This window comes from Ochlerotatus camptorhynchus, unplaced genomic scaffold (genome assembly GCF_037179485.1).
Source record: "Ochlerotatus camptorhynchus isolate MF236.1 unplaced genomic scaffold, CSIRO-AGI_Acam_v1.1 ptg000798l, whole genome shotgun sequence".
Classification (NCBI taxonomy): Eukaryota; Metazoa; Arthropoda; class Insecta; order Diptera; family Culicidae; genus Ochlerotatus; species Ochlerotatus camptorhynchus.
Genome location: NW_027041262.1, coordinates 1 through 26,632, shown reverse-complemented (window position 1 = coordinate 26,632; position 26,632 = coordinate 1). Strand labels below are relative to the sequence as shown.

Sequence of the window (26,632 nt, the reverse complement as noted above, 5' to 3'; positions counted from 1 at the left end):
TATTAACAAATGAGCAGTTGGTGTATACAACTGTGTGTGCCAAGCATGGTTGTATCAATTATTGGTGTAAATCCAGAAAATTAATAAAAATGTGTAAATTTATCGAAGCAGGCTAAAATTATAGATCTCAGACATTTTAAAATGTTTAAGCATGTGAATTTATCACTGACCGATCAATCAAGGTTTTTACGCGGTTTCCACATTTTTATAAAATCAGAAATATTTAACTCATTTAACAAGCATTAAAAATAGCTAATTATATACAACAACAAAGAAACGATATTTAGCAATGTTTTAAAATAAGTCTTTTTATTTATTCTTATTATTGTTTTAAGATAAGCATGAGTGATTTAATGAGAAACTTGAAATTGTTGGCTGTTCTCCAACACTCGCTGTATATTGATCTCAGAAAATGTTACCGAAATCCGCAAACATGATTCCAAGTGTTTGTTTGATAGAGATGAGCGAGAATAGAACAACACGCGGACCGAATGTGAAGATTTTGTCAAAGCTATTCTGATTTATATCTTCTTCTTCTTTGCATTTCAAGCTTATTGCTTATGGCCTATTAGCTTATTTGAGAGCACGCAACTTACTGTTCAAGATGCATTTCTACAGTTATTAATGGAGAGCTTTCGATGAGAGCTTTCTAACCCGAAAAATTCCTAGACTGGACAGGGAATCAAACCCTGCCGCCTCCAGCATGGTCTTGCTTTGTAGCTGCGCCTTTGACGACTGCGCGGCCTGATTTAGATCGCTTTCTCTCTCTGATTGAACGCTCACTATCATAAAACCACTGATTGTGACTCTCTGAAAGTGATATTGACATGTTTGACACATAACGGCATGAGATTAAATCCATGATAATCTACTCAGTAAGCAAAAACAGTTGCTTTTAGGCCACCGAGCCATATCACATAACACCAATTATGATCGAGTTGCTGCTGTAACGGCCTCCCTTAGCTCAGTCAGTTAAGGCGCAGCTATAAAGCAAGACCATGCTTGAGGTGGTTGGGTTCGATTCCCAGCCCGGTCTAGGAATTTTTCGGGTAGTAAATTTCTCGTCTTCCCTGGGCTGACAAACGATGACGACGAGTGTTATCAATCACACTACTGTATGAGTGCACGCACAAAAAACCGTTCCAATATTCGTGAACAAAATATCATGAGAACCTGAACTGCTTGTTCATATGAATGCAGACTCAGTTCCCGTAAACGTGATCAAGTAGATCGTATTTTCAACAACTTAATCCCAAATCTGTGAACTTAGTTCACGCCTGTTTGGCACTGGTCAAATTCGTAACGCTGCATAAAATACGATGCCATGAACCCATAAATGTGATTTTCGTTCCTGCAATCGTGAATTTGAATCATCAGCTGTCATTTTCAGTGGTTGTTTACTGTTTAATGCCAGCAATACATGCATTTTTGAATTATTGTAAGGTAAGCAATGTGCGAGTAATTAGTTTATCATACCAACAAGACAAAATTTTCCGGCAGTTGCAGCAGGGTGACAGTGTAAACCAAAGGTGCTTCTTTCTATTACGGACGACAAGCTGTGGGCGGCAGTATTTTCAGCGGTCGTGACGATAGCAGCGCCTAGTCAACGCAGCCGGTGAAGTAGAGTACTGGGATCCAGCATGACTACGACGCCCACCTCGTCTAGCTCAAGAGTTAATAGTGGAGCTTCCTGTGCAGCCAATTCCGTCACCGTACTTCAGCAGCAGCCCTTATGGTGTTGCTAGAAGTTGATCCAGGAAAACTAGCGGCAGTAGTCCACTGATTTATTCATTTATCGCAGTTTAAGGATCTGCGAACGGAATGTGGAACCCGTATGCTACGGGGTGGTCTTTAAAAAGATTCGGGTTTAGATTAAAAAAAAAAAAAAAAAAAAAAAAAAAAAAAAAAAAAAAAAAAAAAAAAAAAAAAAAAAAAATAGAACTTATTAGCCAACGGCTGAAAGTCTCCTTAATAAAGATATAAAAAAAATGTTTCTTCTACATTTCAGGCTTGGATTTGATATCAAATTTCGTTCTGCGCTATCATTTGAAAATTAAAGTCCCAGACAAGTGATACATTCCATTCAAAGTCTATACCAAACACGCCATAAAAAAAAAATCATTTGAAGATCTCAAAAGCTACTAATATAGATTGTCGGTAATTATTTTTTTAATTTGTACCTCTGTCTCTTTCGTATGCTGTCTACTGTGTTATTATGCCCATAATCGCATATCAGTCCCATATGGAAAAATTAGGCATTGATAAAATGGCAGTCGAAGTTATGAAGTGCGATTTCTATGTAAATAATTTAAGTCATAGTAAATATATAATTTTTTTTTTTCTAGTTAAAATCAGTTGCATTAAAGCTTGCATGTTTTGTTATATCAGCGACAAATGTGGCAACTCGAAAATCAGAACTGTAACTTCACCTCTGGACTGAAGGATTTAAGGATGAGACTGATATGCGATTACTTTGCTTGATGGGACAAACTGACTTGATGATGCTTTCACTTTTTTCACTATCAAAGTACGAAATTTTATCACGTAATATGAAAGTAGATAACAATCGATAGTGGAAAACGTTGTTATCGTGAAATTGACGAAAATCCATATGGGTCTGATATGCGATTATAGGCAGTATTGTACTAGCTGTTTTTACCCTTAGCTAAGTAGATTATGAAATGTTTAAGTAGTATGACATTCTAGCATTGTGGCTGGGGGACCTCTTTCTAAGGCTTCCCACATTTTACAGAGATGAACTAGCCTACGGAATTTAAAAAAAAAGTGAATTATTTGACGAAATCTCACCAGTAGACTTCAGTTTTCACATTTAGTTAGCTTAAGCAGTATAATATACGCATCCTATGGGGCAGCCTACGAGATGTCCAGTGATTGTATTAACCTTTGCGTACCCAACACGCAACACAAATGGCATGAACATCAAATGTAAGTGTGTATTTCTTACATCCTCTGCAACAAATGTTATGTCAGTTCTTAAAGTGGACTGTAGTGTACCAGCAAGTTTTATCAGAATGAATATTTTCATATAAAACCTTAATAAGATGATTTTCAAGCCTCAGTGTATTTTTAAATTTTTACTAACATAAAAATAAAATAGAAAAAAATAAAAATCCGTCCGACGACCACTCTTTTCATGCGATGAAGTCCTTATACCGTGTATGCAAATCTGAAATAGAGTCTTACATTTCCCGTTTGGGTGAACCTTTTCCTTAATAAAAATATGATATTGCTTCCATTTCACCATTATTTAACCAATTTTGAAAAGATAGTTTTGAGTCATACAAAAATTGCTTCCGTCTTACTTTAATATTATTAAATTAAATTGCTGGGTCAAAGGGTTTGATTTTAATACGAGCAAACACTATACACAAAATCAAAAATTAAAAGCATCTCCTGTTCGATTGGAAGCTGTTTCATCAAAATCGGTCAATAACCGACAGAATGGGAGCAAATAAAAATTTTATAAGAGTAATGGTTAGAAACGTATGGATTTATTAAATACAGATTGAAGAAAAATTATCCGTCGTCAATGCCGTAGTCATAATTTTGAAAATTGTATTACTAATACATTGATCTACAATATATTTTGGGAAATAGATACATTAACGTGCTTCGTAAAATTTCCATGGATGTCTAGAAATGTCCTCTTTTGGCTGCCAAACACACGTTCAACCGTTTAGAAAGTCGTTCCTCTACAGATATAGCGTTTCAGAACTTGTCCAGACTGGACGATCCAAGGATGTGTGTGTGTGTGTGACAAATTTTTAAGCTTATCATAATGTTTTTTGTACATCCGTATTGGTATTCTCAACATCTTAGCGACACAAACCCGAGGATTTCCTTGCTTGTAAAGCTCGATTATTACACTACGTAATCGAGTTGACTTTGTTGTAGCACTACAAGCGAACGCATTCAAGCTAAATGTTGCACGTCTGTTTACAATAAACCAAGGTCCCTATTGGCACAGGTGTGCTCAATTTAGCATCTGTCAAATACGAGATACCCACCCTATATTTCACCTATTCTGCGAGTCATGGACAAAAGTCACGTTGTGTGACCTGACTCTCCGTGCTAATAGGATCTCACTAATGACAGAGAGTCACAAGCAGTGCGCAAAACAGACAGACAAATATGACATGTTCAATAAGTAATTTTTATATGAATATGAACTGCCATCTGCCTCATCATTCACTGCCTCGTGAGAGTCTAAATGATTGAGAGGTAAACGAGTCACTGACAGCCGAGCACTCAGTCAGTAGCTCAGTCCGCATGTTTATTCTTCCGGGATGGTACCCAATACTTATTTTGAATTACTGAGTGTACATTTTCTATGGAAAAATGCCTCAATCACATACTGTTTGAGCGAAGGCAAGCGGTGTGAGTCGCCTGTTCGTGAGTGACTGAATATTTTGGTTGACTCTTTCATTGCCTCGTCCTTTACCGTTTGGTACAAACGGTCTGCACAGAGCAATGGATTGAATAGTGCAGTGCTTTCACACTCAGCCTAAGCAGTCAATAATTTTACGCACTGGCCACAAGACTCGCAGAAAAAGAGAAGTAAATTTGACGTTGAACAGAGAAACAACCCATCAAGTATGAACGAAGATTTCAGTGCTAACATTTGAAAACGGCGCAAAAGCCATTTGTAAACAAATGGTTTGTGGGCCCTTTACTCGCTACCCGAAGAACGTCCACGCAAACCAACAGCATCGTCAGGAAGGGGAAAATTTCCCCTACCCGATGTTGCTGTTGTGTCGCGTGGGTGTACTTCAAGTAGTGAGTAAAGGGCCCACAAACCATTTGTTTACAAATGGCTTTTGTGCCGTTTTCAAATGTTAGCACTGATTTGTTATATATAAATACTTCGATTAGTGTTACCTAGTTTTACTCGTAAACTAAAATAGTAGATTGAAACAATGCTAAACCTATTTCTTGTTATCTATCTATACATGGCAACTATCACAAAAAATTTCCACCTTGTAGGGGAAATGGTTCTAATGGTAGCCTATGGATCTAAGATTGGTCCCATCGCTAAAAATCGGCTCTTTATCAATTTTATCTAGATGAACGCGTCATTGGGACGGTACTCATGGATATTTTGGTCGCTATTGAAAATTTAGTCGATTGTTGAATTTATGTATGGGCCCAAATTAGGGGCATTTAGACCAACATTTCATCCATTTCCTCTATGTCCTTAAAAATGCACTATAAAAAGTCAATCGTGCTCTACTATAAATGTCTCTGACAACTTAAACTATTCATGTGTGGTGTCGATCACATATTTATTTGTGACCCTTGATTTCCTGGGATAAAAATTAAATAGTTGACTAAACACATCACGCCAGGCTGAACGAAACATTGCATTTCTCAAAATCTTCTACTAGATTTTGCATATACTGTACATACGTGTGGCAACATGAATTTGACAATATTTGTACTACAAACACCAGATGATTCTATTCAAGCATTATCAGGGCCGAACTGTGTATTATTGAAGTTGAAAGATGAGTGAAAAGCGACAGAACGTGTAACTTAGCCTGCCAAAATATGATCCTGCTAATCGTACCCGCTATCACACAAACATTTCACAATGCTAGATAGAGCAGAGGCATCAATTAGATAAACTTATAGAATTATCCTTAAAAGCGATTGGATTCTGGAACTATTTAAACTAGACGAACAAAAAGACAGAAGTAGATAATTAGATGAAAATAAAAGAATTGAAAGTTAAAAAGAGAAATATTTTGTTTTATAAAGCAGGAAAACAGTAAAACATAGAGCAGGGTGAAAGTTTTAAATGTAAAAACAAAACTAGTATCAAAATAAAAACAGACATTTTTAAAGAGCCAAACTATAATGTCTGTGCATTTAAGGGGTTCGTTTTGCATATCATGAAAAATTAAACACACAGTATCTGACGAAGGTATAGATGTAATGAAACTTCGGTGAACATTTCTAATCCAAAACAGAGGTGTTCAATTAGGAACCAAGATGTGTGAAGTGTATGAAATGAGAAATAAAAGGACCATTTAATCTATATATATGATACAAATAAGGTTGCATGTTTCGGCGAAAGGTTTTAACAAACAAGCTGGAACCATTCGTCCACTTTGTATTATTCGAAAGAGGATGTTGGCTGCAAATATGGGTGAATTCAAGACTACACAAGAGAAAATAACACTGATGAGAAATATTCCATTTTCCAAACAATTACTAGGATGCATTTGTAAATTATTAATGGTGTTGCGCTTTGATAGGGTTTTTTTTTTCGTATAATTCCGTATTCCAATATTAATGCATAGCATAGTCAATGGCATTACACTAACACAACGTGAACCAAAACCACTGTGTGGATCAGAGCTGGCTTTAGAGTTTGAGCGGTTTGGAGGATATCACTGGATAATCGTCTCTGGTGGAGTGAGCTTGGCAAGAATTGGTTTAAGCCTTACGTTGTTTTTTTTTTCTAAGGTAATATTTGGTTTTATGTGGTTTTTACATACAAAATACGTTTTGTGAGGAAGAAATCATACCTTTCATGAACAGGAAAAGTGCGCAGATGGCTGTCGTAACCGGAATCAATGACGCATAAATGTAAGATTGCTACATCTTACATATGCGTCATTAATTACGATTAAGGAAAGTTGTTTGTTAGAAATGCCAAGATTATTGGGGATAGTAGATCTCAATACCTGAGTTTTAAACATTTTAGATCGTAAAAAATAAAATTAAAATAAAATAAATTTGAGGATATTTTGAAACTTGGGAAGGAAAAATACAAAATGCTTATAAAATTTGTTAGAAATGTTTAATGGGAATTTTAGGAAATGCTATAAATATGAAGTATTTACTTCTATTTTGTCTGTCTACCAATATTTACGATAAGGTACACCGGGGCAATTGCATTGGCATATCTAATGGAAGTGCCTGGGCTGGCAGGTCTCGTCTCAAATGATCTAGGCTCCCTCTAGATCTGTTTGAAGTTTAATGAAATTTAAATTGTCGGTATTAGAATCACCATACAACATATGGAGAGGGCCTGAATCATTCTGCAGGGGTCCAGGCACCCAAGGCACACCCGAACGGTGAATAGAACTAATTTTATCATAAATTTCTAGATTCAAACACGCCTGAAGGTTAAAAGTTTAGTGCTAACACTTACATTGGATACAATAAAATGATGTTTATTTTTATCCCCATCGCCAGAATTCAAGTTTAACTAAACATGATGAACTCATCATTATGCAACATTTTGATTACATTTATTTGAGAAAGAGTTTGTTTAGCTGGTGATCAAGTATTTAGAAGAAACACGAAAAAAGCTACAAAATTTAGCAGTTCAAGGTTCAACCTATTAAAACAAAGTTTTAGAAATCAAAGTTATCACTTCTTTAGAACTTATTGCGTACATTTGTAGTCTGTTCTGTTCAAAAACTTCCCATCTTGGTTTCCTATCCATATGGGGCTGATATGCTATTATGGGTAGTATACTTATGATGATCATGTGATACCACCAAACAAACTATTTCCCAAATAATTGCAAATAAAGCAGCGTTTAACTAGTTTAAAGTTACATATAACTAAAAACTGCATTCAAATGATGGGGATATCAACAATATTTATGACATTCAAAGTGTTACTTCATACGCGAAGTTTGCGATTTTCAGAGTTGTTTGGAAATGCTATCTAACATGAAGCTTTAGTGTGATAATTTATTAGCTAGAGAATGGTTTTTAGGAGAGTTCCGTTAGAGTACGGCAGTATGCAAATTGAATAGAAGTTGAAAATGAGCGAAGGGCCATTAATGCGACAGTACAAAGTCAAACGTACACCCTTTGCCTAACCCGTACGATGTATGCGGAGATTTGAAGTATGTCTTCAAATCTACAGAATACAGAGTGATTTCAGTTTGTTCAATACTCCAGTTTGACCAGGCATCGCAAAACAGGCATCATTCAACTGCCCAACAAATTATTCAAAAAAACTTCATATGATCATTGATCTCCGAATCTTAAGATATTTGAATTAGACTGCCCAACATTTAAAATCACATCTCCCAGTGATTCTCTCAAATACCAAATTGTTCAGAAATTATTCCAAAGATCTCCAAAAATTCCTCAAAATATTTGTTCAAGACTTCAGCTCAGTCAGTCTGAAGATCTGCATTTGCCCAAGATTTCATATTACATATCTTAGATATTCTCTCAAATAGTAGGTTGCTCAGAAATTATTAAAAATATGATCATAGATCTAAAAAAAAACCCACAATATATTTGTTTTAGACTTCAGTTTGATCAGGTATCGTTCTGAAAAATTGGAACGGCTCACCATTTCAAGTCACATCTTCCAGATATTCTCTCATATGCCAAGTTGCTCAGAAATTATTAAAACGGTCTTCAGATGTTCACAGATCTCCAAAAACTCCTCAGGTTATTTTTTTAAATACTTCAGCTTGATCTGCCCATCAATTTAAATCCCAATTTCAGGAAGAGATTGATATGCGATTACATTACTTGATGGGACAAACTGACTTGCTGTTGTTTTCACGCTTTTCATGATCAAAGTCCGTAGTTTGATCACGTATATAATATGAAAGTAGATGCCAATTTATTGTGAATAGCGTTATTATCTTAAAATTGACGAAAACCCATATGGAACTGACATGCGATTATAGGCAGTACAAATAGCAAACTGTTCCGTAAATCATTATGGTGTCTATGACAATAAGTAGTAATTCCCAAATAAACTTCAAAGGACCAGTGCAGTATGAGTTCTCATCCAAATGGCCTCAAATTTTAGGAGGATTATCAAGACCTGATTTGAATCGATTGAGTTTTTTGGAGCATATTATTTGTATGTATATATTGTTGATCTACTACTATTTATTTATATGACTTTTTTTTTCGATTTAGGTTAGCGACTGAAAGTCAATTTTTATTTGTTATATGCGACAGTTTTTTATTTATATTTTTGGTATGTTTTAACAAATCCAAAATAGGTCCCATTTTCCCCGGTGTACGAGAAACGTGAGACCTATTGCGCATTTTTGTAAAGTTAACATTTTTCAAGATTATTTTAAAGTTAATAATTAGCTTTCAATGTACGTAAACTTGTGCAGCGATGTTAGTAGATAATTACTGTGCATTGTAAATTAAAAAATATAGATTATTGTAGATTACACAATCGCAGAAAGCTGAACTATCAAATTGTTAGGCCCCACTTGCCCCGGTGTACCATACTGAAATAAACTATTAGAACTGCGGAAGATTCCTGTAATGTTTTCAAGCATTTTTTTATCATGCAGCATTGGACAGTCTTCCCCAAAAAAAAAAAACAAACATGTCAATCAACGACCGCCTGGAAAGGTATGATTTCTTCCCTCATTTAGTACGAATCTCTTCATTCCTCTCCATATTAATCTACTTTAAGTCTACGACACCATGGCGAAGAGAGCGATGGGAAGCTCTCCAGGCGCGGTCATGCTTTTGATTCCAAAACACTTACCCATAGTTGAAGCTATTCTCCATGTCCTTGTTGTACCAGGACTGGCTGTGGCCGCCATGGTTGCGATTGGAATGATGTGAATGGTGAGGCGAGAACGGCATACGAGAGCGATTCCTTGGGGCGGCTCCGCGTGAGTAGGGTCGCCTCGTCGTTCCTGAATGGCCTGGATTCATCGTTGAATGTACCGCTATTTCTCCCGTCTATATCCCTTTCGTTTTGTTTTGCTCACTCTAAAAAGTATCGTTGCTACACACAGCTATAGCACACGGTGTGCAGTTCGTCTTTGTTTTACCTCGCTGCGGCACTGATTTTTATTCAAATAGCAATACCGAATCTTTTCTTCGTTGCAGTTTTTCCCCCCAAGCGAGGAAAATGAATGGCGACGGTTGGAACGATCTGAATATTTTCTCTCTTTGTATTGTTTATTTTCCAAGCTCCTTTGATTTTTCTTTCTGTGTTTATTTTACACCGGGCTGGCACAAGGGCTTATGTTCGTCGAAGATGTTTCTTTCTTCGCAATCAACGGTACCGTCAGCTTTTATTGCATATTGAAAATGGTCTGTTCTGTTTTCACGTAACACTTTGCCTGATTGAAAAGGCCTTAAGAATAGATCACACACATTTGCGCGACTCGGTTCACAACACGGTTTGATTATTGCGCTTTAGCGGCATACAGTTGTTTAATTCATTCATGAGGTAAACCTATATTTCTCGAGGCCTGCATTACCTACATTCATACGGATACTTCACTACACAACGATAACTGTAGAGCTCGGCGGCGTCACAGCAGAGTAGTGTTCATGGACGCTACAAATTTGTACATTCACAATAGAAGAAAACTCGAAGCAAACACGTGATAGATTGAATAACGACGCAAAAGGGAAAATGTGGGAAACCACGAGAGACGAGGAAAATGTGTGCGGCAACGTGTTCCGTTTTCTTTTATGCTATTCTATGCTGCGCCCGTCCGTACAGGGCTGGACGCATGTAACGATGGTGTTTGCAAGCGACACAACGTTCAACGCTGAAAACTTGGCGTGTTTCTACTGCAGTAATTTAACGCTCCAGCTTTGTTTGTTTGCTTCCGGAACAAGGGGAGGGCAAGTCGAAAACGATGATGCCGCTGCTTGGTACTACTCTGTCCAGCGCCGTATCGGTCCAAACCAAGCTAGTTGGGAACTTCGTTTCTGCTTCACGCTGCTACTGCTGCACTGTCTGCTTCACGAATCGATACGCATTTACACACTGTGGGCTGATTCGGGGCGAAGATGGCGCTGGCCAAAAAGTCTACAGAAGAAAACCGGAGAAGAAGATGGAGAGAAACGATGGGAAAATGTTAATTTCACCGCCTGAACTTTCGATTTCAATGTGCAATGTGTCTGCCGTATGAGTGCGGTAAGCTTTTCTGTAATTATTATATAAGAAAACGCATAGAGTTAACCTTAAAACCGACGCACAAAGTAGACACCGAAGATAGATTTGCGTTTTCTTTCTTCGTCTGCATGTTTCTCGGATCGACCGTACGCAAACATCGTTCGTTATATTACATTGAACTGTTTATCAACAAGAGCGTAAATAAAAACATTCGGAAAATATAAGCCTCTTCGGAGTAACAAACAGCTGGCTCAAACGGGGAAAAAGAGAAGAAATATGCTTATTCACTCCAGCTATGTCCGCTCGCGTTCTGCCCAGCAGAGATACAGTGCTACGAAATGTGAGGTCTTATGCTGCTGCTACCGGGACACCACAAGGCAGTGGCCTTGCTAACGCGCATGGCGGTGGTCCCGTGGTTGTGCTCATGCGTCATGCTTCAACCCACAAACACTGCCATCCGGTACGGTACACTTTAGAGAAATCTTCATATAGAACGCCAGCAGCAAACGATGACAAGGATTTGTTTGGAAACAATAACACATCGTTATGCCTTTTGTGCGAAGATGAATACACTTGAGCATAAGGGGTTATAGCGTTGCAGTATGCTCATGTGGCAACATGGGCTTCAACAGTGTTCTGTTCTTTCAAGAGAAAAACGTAGGCATATATTTCATGTTTTGAATAAATTAATGGTGGGTCGGCTATTTCTGGCGAGCATGGTTACACTTGACTCTTTGGTTGTATAGAAAAGACTTCCTGCAAAGTAAGTCGCACAAGTTTGCTGTAGCGTCAACATGTTTTTTTAGATAATCCATTTTGCTCCACCCCTTGGAATCGATTCCAAATCACTTCCTCACATAACGTTAGCTCATCTGCATGCAAATCATTTAAATATTGGTTGATTTTTTTTTAGTTTTTTCAGCTATCAACAGTCTTATTCACGTTTTAAGCAGCTGCTCTTGTGATCCATTATCTAGTCTCATGACTGAAACCTAATTCGAAATATGATTATATTGGGCATTAATCATAACTGGCACAAAAAAAAGAACTGTAGGACTACGATATTATTTTTCTTCCTCCATTCAATAATAATTACTAAACTATTAATGTATTAAAGTAATTCATCAAACATTCAATGCAATATTCAACGTTGTTAAATAATTAGACATTCAATTGAGAATTAAATATTTAAAATTCAAAGTTTAGTTGCTATATCATTCAATATAAGGATCTGAAACCATATTACATTTTGATGTTGATCAATTAAATCTCTTTTGATGTTGTCTTTTATCTGTATTCAAATAAAAATCTATCAAATAGTGAACGCTATAATTCAATTATTTAAAAATTAATTTGAATGTTTACGATCGTCCATTAATTATGTCACACTTCTAGGGGAAGGGGGGGGGGGTGGTTTGGGAGTATTGTTAACTGTGACGAGTTATACAATAAAAAATAAGGTCCATACAAAAAATGTGACAAAGGAGGGAGGAGGTTCAGAATGGGCCAAATTTGCGTGACATATTTAATGGACCTTCTCTTTCATGGTGTTACATTTTAAACTCACAAACAAACTGATCTATCCACGTTTACACAAACAGGGTGAATTCCGGGTTTTTTGCCGGTTGCCTTACCTAGTTTTCCCGGTTTTTTAGAAACAAATATGGTAAAAAACCCCAAGTAGCATCACAAGTTCCATCGAGGTTTTAAAACATTCTTCAAGCCTAAATCATGATCTACAAGAGCATGATAAAACTTTTAGAAAATCTTTAAATTGGACCATAAGTAATGCAGTCTGACTTAACAGCAGTTGTAGGAAAATTCGTTGTTTTTAAAGAATTCAGAAGAGAAATGCAAAGAAATTGTAAAGAGAACCATTAACAAATTTTTAGAAGAATTTAACGGAATTTAAAGGGTATTTCGGAAGGATGATTTGAAAATGTTAAGCTGAATTTCAAGGGAATTCCCTGAAAAAATCCAGAGAATTCCTAGTTCTATTAAGACTTCAAAGACAATTCCGAGATGAACTGCAAGGAAATTCTTAGGAATATTCAATGGAGACCGGAAATCCATGCCTGAAGCCATATTGAAATCTCTTGAATGCTGGTTAAAATACACACATATTTTGAGATTGCAACCAAATTCCCTGTAATTTTTCAGTTTTTTCCCGGATGGCTTCGATTCCCGGTTAATTTCCGGTAGCCACTTCGAACAAGGTATAAAGCTGTATTTATATTTGCAAAAATTATGGTACCGTAAGTGGTAGAGACATTGGACCAAAAAATCAAAATTTGTCATTCTCTACCTTACAACATTCAGATTTTACCAAGGAAAAATATATTAGGCATGTGAATATATTCAACAATGATTTATTTACAACTGTCATGAAAATATTTGATTAAAATTGATATCTCAATGATAGAAAATAGACCAATGTAAAACCCTATGGCGGGTGACATTGTGCCAAAACATGCATTTGGTTAAAATATGTAAATATAACGTAGCTATTAGGAGTAAACTTGGGTATGATCACCCTGTAACGTGGGTAGATCACCTTTTCGAGGTACGTTACGGGATGTAAGATCTACCACCGATTCTAGCCTTGACTACTTCAAACTAGGGAAACAGGATTTTTCAGTAATCAAAGGAACACATCTTAGTTCTTGTTACTTGTTATGCCTTTTTGATAGTGATAAGACTCGGCTTTGTCCACAGAGGATGATCTCAAAACAAGGAAAAAATGAGTTAGTTAGTCTTCATCCATGTGATTCCTAATCTTCTATTCGTTGTTCCATAGTTTGAAGTGGTTAAGACTAGGGTTCTGATGCATGGTCATTATCGGTCATTGCTATTTTTGTTGCTAAGGAATCCAATTTTGACTGACAAAGGGGCGCGCCCTTTAGAGGGTGTTCCAACACTCCGAAGGGTATAAATAGCGGGACTTTCAATTAGAATCGATTCCTCAAACTGTATCAAAACCGAATACTTCATCATTTCTTAATAGTGATGGAGTAATACGACATGCACTAAACTAAGGACACGGGATATGACATTGCCAAAAGATCCCTCAAAAACCGTGCTGCTGTTTCGACAGAAATTTTCATTGCGCGTTTCTGTTCAATAGGTGTTCATTTTTTTTTTTTTTTTAACTAGTTCGTTTATTTGGGAGGCTCAATCGCGTTAGCTTTACGGAGCCGATAGTTCATTGTTCTTTGTTTGTAACAAAATTCACTTAATTCTATGTCTAGTAGGAGTTGGGCCGAATACTCGCGGCTTACTCGAGGTTAGAGAGGTACATTGTCGAAGGATAGGATCAGGGGAGGAGTTTGGGGGTAAGGTTTCGTTGTCTCATCAGAGCGTTGTCGCCAGTATGAATGGTAGTGCGGTTCTAGTTTCGTCTGGAGTTCGACCGGCTATGGTGACCAGTGGGCATATTGTTCATTTGAACAAGTTTACTGAAAGCAGCAACCTTCTATGTTGTCGAGATGTCGAATTTAGCAATCCATTTGAATTATGTGTATTTTTAACTGAGATGCCCACCATACGATAGGGCTTGTCATTCAGAACAGCTTTACTCAAGATAGTAAATTTATATCTAGTCGTGCTGTCAATTTAAAGCAAGCAATAAGATGTCGAATTGCACACTTATGTCACCTGGAAGGCGAATTCAAAACTGAACTGCTCACCATCCAATAGGCCTTATATCTGAACAACGCCACGACCAATGAGAATAACTCAGTAACTGAGTCAAATTCGAACATTGCAAAAAGTGGATTACTCAATGAATGAGCAAAATTGTCCTCGCTTTTCCTGGAAAAACTGCTCTAATATGAGGAAAATCGACAAAAATGTTACTCAGTCTAGGAGTTACTGATAAACTGAGTGAAATATCTTTCGATTTTCCCCATATTCAAGAAGTCTTTCCTGAAAAGTCGAGGGAAATTTGACTCATTCACAGAGTAATAGATATAAATAAATAAAAATAGAAATAAAACAATTTAGAATTCAAACATTGAACAAATCCAAATCCCGGAGGAAACAACAGGAATTGAACTTATTTATTAAGATCACTAATTAAAGCGAATTTTCAGGATGTCCAGCTTAACAAAATATTTTATAATAATTTTTAAAATCCATATCATGGAAACTGTTTTAATTCCATTTCGGAAGACTGGAAACGGACCTAACTTTTTATCCAGACTTCATCAAATTGTTGAGCTTACAGGTATTTACACAATTTATAATTCTATTAAAATTCTCGTGATGTACAATTTTTCAAAATTTAAGTCTTATATACGTTTAGAAATAAATTAAAATACAGATAAAACGCTTGCTACGACTACCACGACAAACTCTCTCTGCAACACAGCTCGATCGGAGTGGTAGAAGGATAATGATATATTGCTTGCCTGTTTTGTTGCAATATACATAGTTGAGGACATAGCTTGATCGGAATCGGGAAAAGACATAACTTTAACACATGTGTATCATCCTCGGCTTTACTTCGTGAAGCAGCTTGCCAACAATTTGGTCGTTTCCTTTTACCAGCCCGAACGAGCTGTGTTGAAGGAGCTGTTTTTCATGAAATATATCATTATTGCTTTCCATTTCTGACAAAGCGTTATCTTTCGGCTCGTTGATCGCTTGTCATTTTATCATCTGGAGATATATTTGATTCCTTACTTGTAACACATCTTCAAGGAAGTATTTCGGGAAGAAGCCATGATGCAGTAGCTGGATTTCAGCATAATATTTTTGAAGGAAACATAATAAGAATAGAAATATTAAGATGAAATTTTGATTTCATTGATGAAATTAATGTGTGGAAAATAAAGTGGCTTTATTTTTGAATGTGGGGTTTTCCATGTGATCCCAGACTAGGGATTTCACACTTAGATAAATATTCAAGTTCCCGTTTGTCATAATGTTTGACACCTCGGGCTTGACAGATTTTACGTGAGCTCGATTTCAAAAATAGTTCGACATTATGATCATAGAAATACCGAATGAGGAAACGTAATAACAAACTTAATATTGTTCTCCTAAGTTTGAACCAGAGTTGGCTTCTGAATTCCAGTTTCAGCTGGCCTAATTTTGGCGAAAATGGGAAAATCTTTAGCGAGAAAAAAGTTCAAAATTTTAGCAAAATCTGCACTAGATCTGGCATGGGAAAAAATCGTTTCGTGAAAGTGAATAAGCGATTTGAAGAGAGATTATCTCATTTGTTTTCTAGCTGTAAACATCAAATTTACTTTTGTTTATAAAAGCTAAAACATCCATAGAATAGCTGTATTGTATGGATCATTTGGTCAATTTGAAAAATGTATTCTTTGGGCTGTCTTAAATTGGTCTTTATAAGGGAATAGAAAATTATTATTTTGATTCAGATAACAGTAAAAGTGTCATGCAAATAGTGGTTCATTCGCTGATTCTAAATTCAATCTTTACGCTTTCAAACGGATTTGCACTCAGTATAGATTTTTTTCTGATTTTTCACCAGCCTTAAGTTTACCATTGCATACCATCGCAAAAAGTGAGCCAAAATTTGGGAAGAAAAGAGTTAATAAATTCATAGAAAGCGTGTGATCTAATAAAATCAAATATGCTAAAAAAAAATGTAAAATCTGTAATAATCAGCAGCAGCCTCATAACTCGTAGCACTGTACCTGGTCAACTTTCTTGCTTTGCGTAAAAAACCAAACTACTGTCAAAAGTTGCGGGTATAACTGTAAGAACATGATACGTTATGTGATGAACACAAGTGCATAAAGTACAATAATTAAAACATTATATTTTAGCTATCAGTCAGTCATTCACTATTTAAAATTATCATCCATGAGCAATCAGTTATTATAAAGACAAATTAGACAACTAGTAAACGATGATATACCAACCTGTCACCGCGAGCGATAAAAATGCATAGATGATTGAAATCTACCGTAACACCAAACACCACCAAACAACATTACAAATAAAGGTGTATTCCCTCTGTTCTCAACTACATAAGAGCTAAAACTGGCATCTTGCAATGCAACTGTGATATCGAACAAGGATGCAGGCAGGATTCGCTGGAGTTAAAGATGATATGCTGTTTCAGCTTGAAACATTTGAGTTTTTACAGTGCAAATGTTAGAAATAGATAGTTAGAGTGATTCGGATGTGCGGATACGAAAAGCTCTGCAGCAGTTTTCTTTTGCAATGCACCTGCAAAAAACAAGATGAAAAACAGTGGACTAGTGATATTAGGATCTAGGAATTAAAAACAAAAATACGTATCGTCAATTATACTCAACCGTTACTTACTGATGGAGGTCAAGCGATTGCATACAGTAATTCAGAGAATGCTGTTACCCAGGTTGTCGGTGTGCGTGGAACACTGATATAAAATGGCACATTCACGACCAAAAACTAAGATAAAACCACAAAAGCAAAGGAATAGCTACCGGAGAAAAGCACGCAAGCCTAGCGGATTAGAGCCATTTGTCCTCGTGGAAGTCAGCTCAGTAGTGATGCACTCAACTTGTTGTGGGCGTTCAGGTGGGATCATTTTCTTTTTCCCTTCTAAGGCTGCGACAACCAGCAAGGACAAGGCAGCTCCTATCTGCGTGACGCAAGTTATTACGAACATGTAAAGAAGTGGAAGGAACCTTTTTACCAGTTGCAAATACAGCGAATTTGATTAGTGATGCAAACGGAATTTATTTAAAACGCCCAAATTCAAGATGAACACTGTTTATTCGATTTTCCATTTTTTTTTCTTTTGATACAGAGGTACATTGCTTTGTTGTTTTTTTTTTGGTAATCGATTAAATAATACATGTATATACAAAACTCTGCTAGATTGTCTATGCCTAGGTGTGAAAGCAAATCATGCAACTCGAGCGAATTATGGTGTTAAACAGGAATAAATATGTATAACTGAATAGTACTAGGTAAGGAATGCACCTACCCTCACAGATATTATTAATTTTTAATGTGATATGGAAATGAAGCACTGATTAGCATTCTGCTGTCCTTGACTAGTAGCAACCACTTTGATAAATAATATCATTATTAACAATTTTGAACTACCTAATGTCTGCAGAATAGAATAGTTTAATCAATTACGGAACAAACTGCACAAACAATAATGAAAACACCAACAACACTTCTTCTGTGCAATTTATTTCCCACACGATTGAATGTTCGACCATTGAGATCTATAGCACCAAAAATTTTCAAATAGGGGCTCTATAAACGGCTCTAATGTTGGCCTATGGATCTAAGATTGGGCCCATCGCTGAATATCTGCTATTTATCAATTTTATCTAGATGAACGCGTCATTGGAACGGTGCTCATGAATATTTTTGGTCGCTATTGAAAATTTTGTCGATTGCATTTAGGCCGACATTACATCCATTTCCCGTACTACAAATTATAAACCCTGACTTCAAGAAGTCTAAATTCAGTGACTTAGAACATGTTCCATATGTCAGGTTTTGGATATTGTCTAAGTTTAGAAATGTGAAAAAAATGAGTTTATCAAACTGGGAAGTCTCTCAGGATTGTGATAGTTTCTTATTATTCGCTTATTTGTGACGGTGATCGCAGTTTTTTGCGGTGACATACATCGGAAATTACGCATAATCTGTTTTCCGTTAGATGTTCACAGAGGATAGTGCAATGAACAAACCTATAAATCCCTTTCACAGACAACAACATAGAGTACTAATAGGACAGTTTCCCTTCGATTGATGTAGATGGAAATATAAGTTGATGGTTCAATTGGTTAGCATTCCATTTGAATCGTATCTTTTAGGAAAAATCATACATTCTCAACATTGTATTAAGAGATGAACTAGCTAAATATCTCTATAAGTCAACGTTGTATGTTAATTTTAAAAACATCGTATTTTTCAAGAAACAATCTATGAATTAATTTTAAATGAAAAATATTGTATTCATCCCACATGAGATCCCTTACATTAATTTTTCTCGTGGTGCATAAACATATTTCTCATTCATCTTCAAGATGGATGGGTAAAGTATACTTTGGTGCAATAAGACCACTGGAAAAGTGAATGGGTTTCATAAAACATTATAAAACATTTTCAAAAAAGGGGCTTGAACAATAATCCGATTCCAAAGAGAAGGAAGATGTATGGAAGAGTATGGAGCTTCTCTGAGAAAAGATTTATTTGTTTTCTAAATTTCTATAAAAGGGTCTGTTTTGGGTTGTATGAGGCTCTTACAGTCAATTTACGCAGTAAGAACGTTTTGTTGCTTCAACTCTCCGACGTTTCTAAGTTTTACAAATAAACCCGCTTGCTGAGAAGCAATGAAATAATGGAAAATGTCCATAAATTATGGAAAAGTTTAAATAAACAATTAAAAAGTTGCAATAGAAAATCTATTTATCAACAGTTGAACCATAAAATAAAACAGCAAAATCTTATAAATAATTGATGAATTTTCAATAAAAATCTGATAAGTTCAATTGAAAATTCAAAACTGGCAAAATTCTCTTTGAAATTGTTAATAAATTACCTTAAATTGTACTTACATAATTAAAAGGTGACCGATAAACCAGTGTGCATTTAGCTGTCCACAGAAGCAGCAGTGTTTTTCGATCGCTTTTGTCGATGCATTTGAAAATAAACAACTGGAGATGTCCACGAGGGGCACGCAATTCATTGGGTCGGAGCGTTAGAGTTAAATATGAACGCAAAAGTACTTAACGTGATTAATGCATTTAAAATTGTAATGAAAGCAATGAAAATTATTTTGCCGAATTTAATAAATGGTACTTGAAATGTAGTTAACGGACTTGAATTACAAAAGCACGACTGAATGGATTTAATAGTAGTAGTCTGCAGGGAGTAGTTAGAGTAGATAAACTTGTAATTATTAGAATTATTTAATTACAGCTCTTGTTGGAGTTAAAGGCTATTGCGTGTTCCTCGTCGGATGAAAAAAAGCTGACGATCAATTTTAGCTTCGGAAAAGGAAGTGCGATATCCACCATTGGTGAAATTGTAAATTTCATGAAACACTGGACGCGGATCTCGTTCAGATTACTACATACCGTAATAAATTTCAAGTCAGAGGAATCGATGTTTCTTACATTGTTGCATTCCTAGGAGCAATTAATTTTTCCATTATGCAGGTAAGCATGTCGGCTGCGAGGTTAACGTTTGGGCCTCGATATGTAACAAGTGTACGGGCTGTATATATGAACATAAAAAAGGATATTCGCATCTCGTTGCATTTCCTCAATCGGAAGGAGAACATACACACTTTGGTTTTTTGCCGAGATTGGCACCATCGAGCAGGCCTTGCATTTATTTATACTGAGATCTCAGCAAAATTTATGTTTGTTAGCCGAGATCTCGGCGAAATTCCCGTTTGTTAAATGAATCTCGGCAAATTTTTCACTGAGATCCAGCAAAACAGATTGCCGAGCTGCTCGTTGGTGCCCATCTAGGCAAAACAATCTAAGTGTGTATTCTATCAAGGGAACAAAAGTATGTGTATCTTATGTAAGCAGGATGGGAACCGGAGAAATTGGTGCCCCAAGCGAAAGGCCCAGAAGCAGCCAGTACAACAAGAACAGAAAGAAGAAAACCAACAACGAAACGAAAAACAAAGCGTTAGCAGTACGTACGTTGGCTTAGTGACTGGAGGTGCATCGTCAACGGACAACAACAATAAAGACGGACAGCAACAATAATTTTAAGGTGCTGGAAAAAGAGTTTTTGTCAATTTTAGCTGCATCAAATTTTACTGCACAACGCTTTTTGACAGGGTAAATTCGAAGAGCTGCGCAAAAATAAATATATTTTTCAACAAATGCGGCGTGCCAATGATTGAAAAGATACACTGTTTATGTAACATTTGCATTATTTGGTTGTATAACAATGTTATGTTGAAACAATTCATCCAATGATTTTCAGTAAAATTGAAAATATGCTTTAAACTTCCAAACGAAAATTTCTTCTTAATGAAATTTAATCTGATCAGTATTTTTTTTTATATTTGACAGAATTTGCTCGTGCGAAAATTTAAATAAGGCTGATGCTGATTTTTGTTTTAATATATGTCACCCAATTTTTGTCAAAAATTTCAAAATATTGAAGTTACAAAAAATAATTTACCCTTTTATAAACAGCAACAAAATAGATATTATTAATTTATTGATTTATAATTAAATGAGTTGTTGGATGATGTCGGACATAAAATTTAAAAAATATTTGCATCCGCCTAATTGATTTTAGCAAAAACTGTTCTAGAAAAGATAAATTGTTTCAGAGCAAAATAATTGTAGAAATTATTTCTTCATATTGACTTGAAGGCCTTTCGAAAGAAAACATGCAGAATTATACCATAAACCAAACCATAATTCAGGCAGAAGAGGTTTAAAATTAATTTATAAAATCGTAAGGGAGGTTCAAAATTTAAGATTAAAATTACTACAAATATATGTGTAGCAACTGACTTTATTTGTTTATGCAAAGCAGGATAATTTCAACAGGAATGCAGCAATACTAAAAAAAAAACTGCCAAACAAAAGCTTCAAGGGTTACCGCAGTTGATAAATAAGGCAAATCGTTTAATTCTTATATGAAGCAGTCCAAGCCAAAAGCAAACAAAAAAAATGTGGGTCAATATTCTCTGATTTGCATGAAATTTTAGATTATTGTTTGTTATTTTTAATCATTCACATTTGTGCACAAATTCAGCCATTTTAATTTTGTTCTGATTTAATTCAACTCCTAAGTGTAATCAATCAAATACAACATAAATTAACAGGGTTGTTACAGAAATACTGATTTTGAATCTGCACGACATTTGGTTAACCACACCAAGATGCCAAATCCATGCCATAAAAAAATTATCAAATTCCCTTTTTAAAAAAATAGGAATACATTCAACAATTTTGGATACAGCATTAAAGACTTTGAGTGTAAGTAGGTGTGCTTGAGTACTGGGCACTGACGAAGTCTACATCTAATGGACGAAATAATCGTATCTGTCAAAATAATGGCAATTTTAAAGGAATGAAAAGGAAATTACTCAATCCATCCCAAAAGCTTTTCAGCCTTAATCTTTGAAAATAATTCTAAGCAGTTTTGCAAGGCCTGTGAGAACTGTGAAATTTTTCAAAGTAGGAACACGAAAATTTTAATATTTGAAAACGAACATGCACACTTAGATTTTTTCGCCGAGATGGGCACCACCGAGCAGCTCGGCATTTTATTTTGCTGGATCTCAGTGAAAAACTTGCCGAGATTCAGCTAACAAACGGGAATTTTGCCGAGATCTCAGCTAACAAACATATTTTTTGCTGAATTTCCAGCAAAATAAAATGCCGAGCTGCTCGGTGGTGCCCATCTCGGCAAAAAATCTAAGTGTGTGTGTTTTGATGAAATATTGTTTGCAAAAATCAAGAAAAAAAAATCACTGCCTTCCGGAGGGAATCGAGCCCACACCTCCCAGTACGCTAGACGGGCACTCTCCAGTACTGATTCGGTGCTACCCTCATCAAGCTTCCGAAGCGGAAATGTGATAGAGACTGTCCGATCCACCTAGTACGCGGAATTAATTTCTCGTTCGTAAACACTATCGTCGAGCCACATGCTCTCGGTTGTTTGCCGTGGACGTTTTTTCTTGGCTATTATTGCAAACAATTTTTTTATCAAGGCGCATGTTCTCTTGCCTTAAGGGGGGAGTACAATTTGAGTTTTCAAAAAAAAAATGCATTTTAAGCCAAAAAAATGTTCATTGAGATGTATACTTTAATTTAGAAAAGACTCCAAGTCCGCCAGAATATTCCTTACCGCTTTACGAAGCGATTTCCTAAAACATGTACCGGCGCGCTGAGAGAGCATTTTTATCTTTAAACGCGTTTATCTCGAAACGGGGTTTTTCAAACTGGCGTTGGAAATAACTCAAACCAGTTATCATCAAATTTGGATATCACCTAGGTTTTCTTGTTCAAAATTAAATTCTGCTTAGAAATACGTATCCACATTTTCGATTTTGTCAAAAATTGATTTTTAATCCACGATTTTGTAAGCATTTTTAGGGTGAAAAAATGTACTTTTTTTTCCTAAGACCACAACTTTTGAAAAAATTAATTTAAAAAAAACGGAATACGTATTTCTAACCCCAATTTCATTACTAATCAGGATTTTTGTTCGATTTATGTTCCGGGATCACATGGAAAGGAGTAGTTTCCCACGCCGTTTTCCGACTTCCGCGCGAACTGGTGCACCGGCCACCGGGAGACGCCAATCGAGTTCAAAAAAATACACATTGTAGTTCGAAGGATGACTAATAAATGGGTTATAACATATTTGCCCTCTCTGAGTGTTTTATTGCTTAAAAAAATTAACGAAAATGCCTTACTTTTTGGACGTTCAAAATGTACTACCCCCTTGTATCGTTTTCCAAATTAAGAAAAATGTGACTTAAGTCGAAAAACTTGCAGTAGAAAATGTTAGTGCCCATTCAGAATCATGAAAAGTACCAGTTCGTAAACATATCTACAAGTCTGAGATTCTTAAATGTTTTCGTAGAATGGGACAGAATCTGGAAATCTTGGCTATGGATCTTAAAATTTGTTCTAAGCCTGAAATTTCAACAAAATATACATACCTTTATTTAACAGTCAGCAGAATCTTAACCAATATTTATATTAAATCTGAGATTTTTAAATTTTCCGGGAAACCAGAACTGTTCAATTACTTATGGTTTTGGAATTTTGCTATAGAAACTGATCCTAAAAAAACTGTTAATTTTTTAACGTAAGAATTTGAATTTGTCATGCTGGTAGTGCGAATATTTCAGGATTTTTACAGAACTAATCCATTCATTTCCAGAGTCTATATTCAGGGCACAAGTCCACACCATTCTCAACTAAAAGTGTTTAAAAAAATTGGGACCATGACCACTTTAAATGTTGATCTGGAACTGTTATTTATTAGATATTCATATCACAATCTCAAATTAAATCTAATATCACAACTACAAGTGTTTTCAAACCAATCTCGGAGCTCTAGGGCCAGCTTCAAAACTTGCTATTTTTTTCCGGATTTTCTAGAGACCAGCTGGTGGGATTCAAGACAATGCTTCATTTCTGACCTCAGTAACTCTGAAAACCTAAGATAATCCAGATAACCTGCACACTTAGTTTTTTCTACCGAGCTCGGCTGTGCAAATCTCGGCAAAAAAAAGTTTCACTGAGATCTCAGCAAAAGTGACATTTGATTGCTGAGTCTCGGATAATGCTTAGCTGAATCTCAGCAAAAAATGAAATGTTTGCTGAGATCTCAGTAAAACTGTTTTTTGCCGAGATTTGCCCAGCTGAGCTCGGTATAAAAAACTAAGTGTGTGGATTGACAGAGAATTGAAAATTGAATCGGGTATTAAAGTGTAAGTAAAATTTCTAGGAAGTTCCAGAGGATCATCTATTTCGAAAATTACAGAAACCTACTTAAAGTCCTATGATTTTTTTTGCAACGAAATATCTTTCATAAATTAGCTGAAAAAGAAAGATGAGATTTAATAATAGTTATAAGAATCTAGAAAATAAAATCGATTAAAAATTTAATTTAATTTAATCATTTTCAAAAATATGTTTACATGTACTTCTAAATATTAATTCAATCTTTACAATATCGGTCAGAAACTTGCGGAACAACAAATGTTTAATGGTTGTTATGACCACTTAAATAAAAAGTGAATTGATAGTTCAAAAACACAATGATAACAATGGTTAAGAGCTACCAAATCACGCGAAATCTACGCCAAATGAAAACTCCATACCAGCGATTAAGTCATATAACTATTTGTTGATCACCAATCGGTGGTAGAACTGTGAAGCATTTGCTCCTTTTTTTTAAAGATTTTGAAAGTTAGAGAGGTCGATCCAACAAAACATCATAGTTTCATGAAAAATGAATGTATTGGTATCCTTTCCAAAAAAAAAACTGGATATTTCCGAAGCAGTAAACGGAATTCAATTAAAATAGGGTAGATAAACCAGTCATGACTATACGTACCTATTGTGGTATGTTCTTATATAATAATAGGAAGATACTATAATCAATGAGAACGTACAGCCATGACCCTAAATTTCAAAATCATCTTCAAAAAAATTTCATACATATTATATACACAATAGATTGAGACAGTCTTTTCTAAATTTCTTTAAAACTGCTCTTGCAGTTAACATTGTTTAATTACTACTGCTGTGGGACAGGTCCAGTATCCATGCTTTTCACGCTAGATGCAAACAAGTTCAAATCTCATCCATAGACAAGCCAAGCATGACCTAGAATGTGTTTAAGTGACTATAGTAAAAAAATGTACTGCTCTAGGATATTCATCCAAAATGTTATTGAAACATCACGACTTTCAATAAAAAAAAGATTCTAACAATTACTTCAAAGATACGTTGACACAAATCTCAGTACTCTTCAGAGGTTCTAGGTATTCTTGCATATACCGATTTTGAAAGCGCAAAAAGAACACAATGTTGAACACAGACATTATTTCCAGTAGAGATGAAGAAAAAGAAAACTTGCACTGAAATATTCCTACAGTAACCATAGTATAGCCATAGTATAATTGTTCTGTGACCAAAAAAATGGAGTGCAAAGCCTGGATTCTAGTTTACCGATTCTAGTAAACAATCCTACTTACCACGCTTTAAAAAAAAAATGACAGCTAAGCATGTTTATCTACGAGTTGACACACATTGCCCGAATTTTTGTTTCCCTGTTCAAAAATTAAATGCAGCCCCTTTCGTAAGCTGATAGCATAAACCATGTGGGACACACATATTGTAACAGCGCAATGTAAATACCGACGAACTGAATCGAAAGCAAACCGAAGACGATAAAAGGTTAATCAGTGCTCATTTCCATATGTGGTTAATATAATGCCTTATTCACGACTACTAAAGTAAATATATTGAAACGCACACAGAGTGTTCGAACTTCTACCATATCAGACTTTGTGTTCTTTGATTGTTTGTTTGTTCGCTTGTTCTGTTCTGCCCTACTCATATACATATGCGAGGTAATGTGTAAACGTATGACTGTAAGTTCTTATCAAAGAGAAAACACACAAATTGCGATGTGACTATTACTTCCTATAGTATAGGCTCCTCTAGCTGCAGTTCATTGCTTGTGCACTGCATTTCAGCTGCAGCCCTGCTCGCGTACACTTATAACAGGCACACGTGTTACGCAATGCAACACTTTTTTTTTGCAATATTGCCTTGCCGGGAAACAGAAGAACGAGACAGATATATATAGAGTCAGAAGTGCAATAAGAGAGACACACAACTTTGATAGAACGCCATCTGGTTAAGTCTTTAGTCTACAAAAAAAATAAACAGATAAACAAAGAGAAAGAGAAAAGGGAAATTTGTTATTTAATTTAAAAAACGATGAATATATGTACAAAAAATGCGATGAACTCATGAATTGCAAAATACCGGGATAAATTTTCCAAGTGAAAAGAGTAAATGGCTACCATTCCTTATGTACTACCGGACTGTGAATCGCAAATGAACAATCGAAACTACTACCCACAAACATAAAAACATAAAAAGAAAACCATCATTTCACAATCCAGTAGGTTGATGTTTGCTAACATATCGTTTACTTCAAGCCTAAGGCGATGTTCTTTGACAAAGATGTGAAAATATTAATTTAAGCTAAACATTGGTTGTTAGTCAAACTAAAG

At 35.7% G+C, this 26,632-nt stretch overlaps 1 protein-coding gene across 4 annotated transcripts in view; it reads right to left on the bottom strand.

Moving 5' to 3' along the window:
* LOC135715081 (RING finger protein 44-like) overlaps window positions 1–26,612 on the bottom strand; it is a 32,349-nt gene extending 5,737 nt beyond the window's left edge. The window contains exons 1-3 of one of the 4 annotated variants that reach the window (XM_065238491.1): window positions 26,031–26,612; window positions 16,791–17,100; window positions 9,523–10,809 (exon numbers count right to left, since the gene is read on the bottom strand). In XM_065238491.1, coding sequence (XP_065094563.1) covers window positions 9,523–9,695 — 173 coding nt within the window. In that variant the 5' untranslated portion in view covers window positions 9,696–10,809; window positions 16,791–17,100; window positions 26,031–26,612. Of the gene's footprint in view, window positions 1–9,522; window positions 10,810–10,963; window positions 11,911–16,790; window positions 17,101–26,030 lie in introns of those variants that run through there. The other 3 variants (XM_065238490.1, XM_065238493.1, XM_065238492.1) reach the window with 3 other exon arrangements.
* Between the last annotated feature and the right edge of the window lie 20 nt (window positions 26,613–26,632).